At 42.1% G+C, this 6000-nt stretch overlaps 1 protein-coding gene across 3 annotated transcripts in view; it reads right to left on the reverse strand.

The window, feature by feature from the left end:
- Positions 1-6000, reverse strand: part of slc26a5 (solute carrier family 26 member 5) — a 31215-nt gene that overhangs the window by 3218 nt on the left and 21997 nt on the right. For all 3 annotated transcript variants that reach the window (XM_034131532.1, XM_034131531.1, XM_034131533.1), the window contains exons 13-16: positions 5958-6000; positions 5767-5859; positions 4059-4169; positions 2171-2380 (exon numbers count right to left, since the gene is read on the reverse strand). The exon at positions 5958-6000 is cut by the window's right edge and continues 27 nt beyond it. In XM_034131532.1, the coding sequence (XP_033987423.1) occupies positions 2171-2380; positions 4059-4169; positions 5767-5859; positions 5958-6000 (457 nt within the window). The remainder of the gene's footprint in view (positions 1-2170; positions 2381-4058; positions 4170-5766; positions 5860-5957) is intronic.

Here is a 6000-nt window from a genome sequence, read left to right on the forward strand (position 1 = left end):
ATGACGTAGTATGCTTGAAATAGTGGCTCTGAAGCAGCTTTACTCGACATTGAGAAACACCCTCCGTTTGGAGAAATATTGAGGCTGCACATGAGTAGACTCCGCGGTCTTAAAATCCCCACAATGCTTTGCGCACGGACCAATTTCCCCAAATCTGTGGCGGAAGATGTAAGGCGGGGCCTCTCATATGACGCACACCTGCACACTTGCTAGCCTGTTCCACTCTTTGTTTTCCGAATGTCAGGAAGTATTCTTGACTCGCTTCTGAAGCAAGATGCTCGGCAGACATGTGCTACCAAGCAAGCGTACTCGCGATTGAGAAACACCCAGAGTTTGCTGGTGTAAACCAGATTATACAGCTAAGTGGAAAGAGCATTTGGAGAATACCCTATTCAGAGTATTATAGGAGATAAGGACACATACAAACAAATAAAAAATCATATTAAATTACATTATTCACACTGGAGTTATGGTTTAAAATAGTAAAAATTCACAAAATACAAGAAGACATAAATATACTGAAATGGGTAGCATTTGACAGTAACTTTGTACCAGCAAGTCAAGATGAAGGTTTCAACCGGTGGGTGACCAAGGGAATCACAGCATGGTGCACTTTGGAGAAGAAAGGGGAACTAGAGAGTTTTCAGGATATGAAAGTTAAATACGATTTAGGGAAACATGACTTCTATAGAAATCTACAACTAAGGGATTATGATAGAAGACACATCAGGGGAACACCCTCCAAGGACGTGAATGAAGTGATTCAGACTATAATCAATTCGTATGGAGGAAAACAAATTAGGACTAATCTGTACTATATCAAGCACTAACAATGAACACATATTCAACCACGTATATAAAAGAAAAATGGGAATCAGAATTTAACACGAAAATTGAAAATAATGAATGGCATGTGGAGAATACACCAATCATCCACCAGTTCGCGGGTATGGAGGGAGTTCTGATCCGTTTTTTTATAACACCCAAGGTTAACAACAGATACTCAAATGTAAAGTTACCATGCTGGAGGGAATGTGGAACAGCAGGAGCAGATCATCCACATGTATTTTGGAAATGTCACAAAATAACAACGTTTTGGGGAATGGTTCGTAAAGTAGTACAAAAGATAATCGGATATGATTTCCCCAGGAGTTTTATGATTCTTTATTTGGGTAATTTTACGGAAAATGATATACAACCAAGAGAGAAAGTGTTGTTGAAGAAAGCCATCACAAGGAAATGGGGGCAAGTGGATATCCCTACCCAAGGGCAATGGATGGAGATAGTAGAGGAAATCTACATAATGGAAAAACTGACACATCGGTTGAGACTAAGTCTACCAAAAATGGAAGACCAGTGGAAAGGATGGACATTATATAGAGAAGAAGACAAACACATTGGACAAGATAATCCAGGAAACCATTGAGATTTAAACTCCCGACAAGGGCTCTTTTGGACAGTCGCTTTTTATTTTTCATTTTTATTTCATTTTTGAGTTGCCCGTTGCGCCTTAACATGTGGATGCGAATTAAAATTGTATTTCTGTATGTCAAAGTGATATGACAGTATGTACGTTTGGAATTCAGTGCAATTATTAGTAATACAAAAGTGTGCATTGAATGAGATGTACAATATATTTTGCACGCGGGTTGGATTTCATACGTGACGTTTCTTGTTGTGGTAAGTATTGGTTGCTAAGGACCAGTGTTGGGGTAGTTACTCCAAAAAAGTGATGCGTTACATGTTACTAGTTACTTTAGAAAATGCAATCCCTTACTTTACTTAGTTACTCACTGCTGAAAGTAACTAACTAGTCACAATACCTTTGGATTACTCTGTAACGTCACCTGAAAAACGGACGTTAGATTTATTTTTCTATCTTCCCGTTATGCAGATAGTGATAGTCGAAGACCGTCAAAGTAACGAGCTAATTTCGTGCTTGGGAACTGTAATGGGAATACTGCTGAAGCAACAATAACGCGTTACACTACTGCGTACAGACAAAAGTAATCTGATTACTGTAACGCCTTACTTTGAAGTGCGCCCCTCCCAACACAGTTTAGGACAGTAATCCGTCCACACACATGTCAGATATTGAGCCCTGTGAACATAGCCAGAGAAACCCTGTAGTCGTGGTGATGTGATGTTGAACACGGCCTGTTTCACTGACCTGTTTGATGGCTTTAGCTCCCACTGAGTCGATGAAGCTGCCGGGCGTCCAGTCCAAAATGATGGAGTGAACGTCGCTGAGAGGATGGAGGAAGACGGCTTCTTCCTCTGAGAGCGTCTCGCTGTCTCCGTCCCCCAGCTGGCCGTTGCTCTGCTCCTCAGACACGTGGTTATAGGACAAAACCTCATGGGTCACGCCCCGCTCCTTATCCTGGAACCAATCAGAGAACAGGGATTCAATAGGAAGAAGTCAACAAGCAAACAGGGACCTTATTTAGCCTTGTTGGGGGTGTCTCCCTTCCCTGTAGTGTTTTCTATAGGTTTTGTGTGCATGTAAATGGTCGGCAAAGGCTAAAATCCCAAAGTTCCGGAACACAGTGACATCACTACAGAACACTCGCGCTTCTATTGGCTAGCGCTCCAACACATTGTACGTGATTTTGGCTAAAGGGGCGGGACATCTCTAAGCAGGTTGACCAATCACAACAGAGCCGGCCAGCTAACCAATCAGAGCAGACTGGGCTCTGGTTTCAGACAGAGGGTGAAAAGAGGTGCTGCAGCACAGGCAGTATGAGAACAATAAAGAGCTTTTTGAACATTAAAGCATGGAGACATGTAGAGACACTACATACTGATATACACCTGAACATCAGCAGGAGAGAACTCTTTAAAGTAGAGACACTACATACTGATATACACCCTGAACATCAGCAGGAGAGGAACTCTTTAAAGTAGAGACACTACATACTGATATACACCTGAACATCAACAGGAGAGGACTCTTTAAAGTAGAGACCTACATACTGATATACACCTGAACATCAGCAGGAGAGAACTCTTTAAAGTAGAGACACTACATACTGATATACACCTGAACATCAGCAGGAGAGGACTCTTTAAAGTAGAGACACTACATACTGATATACACCTGAACATCAGCAGGAGAGAACTCTTTAAAGTAGAGACACTACATACTGATATACACCTGAACATCAACAGGAGAGGACTCTTTAAAGTAGAGACACTACATACTGATATACACCTGAACATCAGCAGGAGAGGACTCTTTAAAGTAGAGACACTACATACTGATATACACCTGAACATCAGCAGGAGAGGACTCTTTAAAGTAGAGACACTACATACTGATATACACCTGACATCAGCAGGAGAGGACTCACTAACATACTGATTACACCTGATCAGCAGGAGGATGACTCTTTAAAGTACGAGACAAACATACATATACTGATATACACCTGGACATCAGCAAGAGAGGACTCTTTAAAGTAGAAGACACTATCTATCTTGATATCCACCTCGAACACAGCAGGAAGAGGACTCTTTAAAGTAGAGACACTATACTTGGATATACACCTGAACATCAGCAGGAGGAGGCACTCTTTAAATTAGAGACACTACATACTGATATACACCTGAACATCAGCAGGACGAGGACCTCTTAAAGTAGAGGACACTACATACTGATATACACCTGAACATCAGCAGGAGAGGACTCTTTAAAGTAGAGACACTACATACTGATATACACCTGACTCAGCAGGAGAGGAACTCTTTAAAGTAGAGACACTACATACTGATATACACCTGAACTACAGCAGGAGAGGAACCTCTTTAAAGGTAGAGACACTACATACTGATATACACCTGAACATCAGCAGGGAGGAGGACTCTTTAAAGTAGAGACACTACATACTGATATACACCTGAACATCAGCAGGAGAGGACTCTTTAAAGTAGAGACACTACATACTGATATACACCTGAACATCAGCAGGAGAGGACTCTTTAAAGTAGAGACACTACATACATACTACTGACTGTGCACATATGCAACAACCAATCAGTGAGAAAAGAGAGGAACTGACCGTGCAGCTGGTCTTCAGTGAAGAGTTGTGGTTGCCGTTCCCCTTCTCCTTCTGCTTCTGCTTCCTCTGGGCTTTCCGTGCAGCTTGAAGGGCCTCAGGGTTTACTCCCGTCTGTAACACATCATCAGTAGATACTAGTACTAGAATAGAGCTGCAAAAACTCTTTAAAATGTTAACTTTGCTGTGATTAACCTTCATTATATTCATGCCATGTGAACTAGCTTGAAGTCTAGACAGTGTGTTAACATGATGTCATTAATTAAGTCCACGGGGCACATTTTCTTCAATTCTTGGCGAGAACATCATTAAAAGAAATGTATTTAAAATTGTTTTTATTGTAATAGTTTGATAATGGTTTGTCTACAGTGTGCCTTTTCAATTTTATAAGGCTTACCACTTTTTATTTAGGACTTTCGAATTTTCGTGCAATTTGGGCGATCAAAAAATACGTTTCAAAGTGTTTTTTTGTCTCTCTCATTGTTTAAATAGTTTTAAAGAGAGAATTGATTGAGCCACTAAGTTTTTTTAATTGTATTTCTACCATCAGACTAACACGTTTTTGTTAGGGAATAATTTGCTTAGGTATTCAACCTTCGACCCAGTTCATCGTTTTCTCCTCTCACTGTCTCGTTTCCCACGGCATAGTTCTACGGCCTTGGGTATTGCTGCTATCTCTCGTAAGGAGGGGCAGCTTGGGCGCATTGTTGTTGCCAGTCTATGACGGAGCACAAGCCGCCATGAGGTAGTTTGCTGTTCAGGGACGTAGGTTCCCTGGCGCACATTCTTTCCTATGGACGAGAGCTCTAGTTAGATTCAGGGTCCATAATTGTTTAGTCTCACTGTTAAAGAATGTTGATTATTAAACTCTGAACTAGTTAAAACCTCGAGCTGCAGAAAGAGTTCTTCAGAATTGGTTTGGCAACCGCTGAGTCAACTCGTGACACACCACCTGTCTTGTAAATTCTCCGGCCGTAACTCCAAATAAACCGTCAGTGTTTGCCATCAAAGCTCCAGCTCTCCTCGTGTCTCTCTGAGTCCTGTTTTCCAATTGCTTCAGACGTTTCCCCCACAGTTTTAACCTTATATATACAGTCTATGGTTTTAACTAGCTACTTTCTTAATCATATGTGAAATGAAATGACAAAAAATGGTTTTGGCTAGACTAGAGTGACGGAAATGTGCAATATAATCTGATGACTAGCAAAGGTACAGTCCATACAATAGAATACATGTACATAACACAACACACCATATACTTCACGCTAATATGCTAACACCAACGCTCCTCAGAGGGGCCCCATAGGCCATAACTTATTCACACACACACACACACACACACACACACACACACACACACACACACACACACACACACACACACACACACACACACACACACACACACACACACACACACACACACACACACAACACACACACACACACACACACACACACACCACACACACACACACACACACACACACACACACACACACCACACACACACACACACACACACACACACACACACACCACACACACACACACACACACACACACACACACACACACACACACACACACACACACACACACACACAACACACACACACACACACACACACACACACAACACACACACACACACACACACACACACACACACACACACACACACACACACACACACACACACAAGGATTACCTTCTCCTTGAGGGCGTTCACATACAGGTCGCTGTTTGCAAAGTAGATGGAAGAGTTGGAGTGGAAAATCTTAATCCCCTCGTATTCAGCCGCCTGGGAACAGAAGCACAAATCACCGTGAGTTCAGACCTACAGACAAAAAGGGGAATTTCTTCATCATGGTTTTGAGTTTCCTAATGTGACGGACTCACCTCTTCGTACTCCTCCACATCGCAGTACAGCCCGGTGCCGGGG

This window comes from Trematomus bernacchii, unplaced genomic scaffold (genome assembly GCF_902827165.1).
Source record: "Trematomus bernacchii unplaced genomic scaffold, fTreBer1.1, whole genome shotgun sequence".
NCBI classification, from domain to species: domain Eukaryota; kingdom Metazoa; phylum Chordata; class Actinopteri; order Perciformes; family Nototheniidae; genus Trematomus; species Trematomus bernacchii.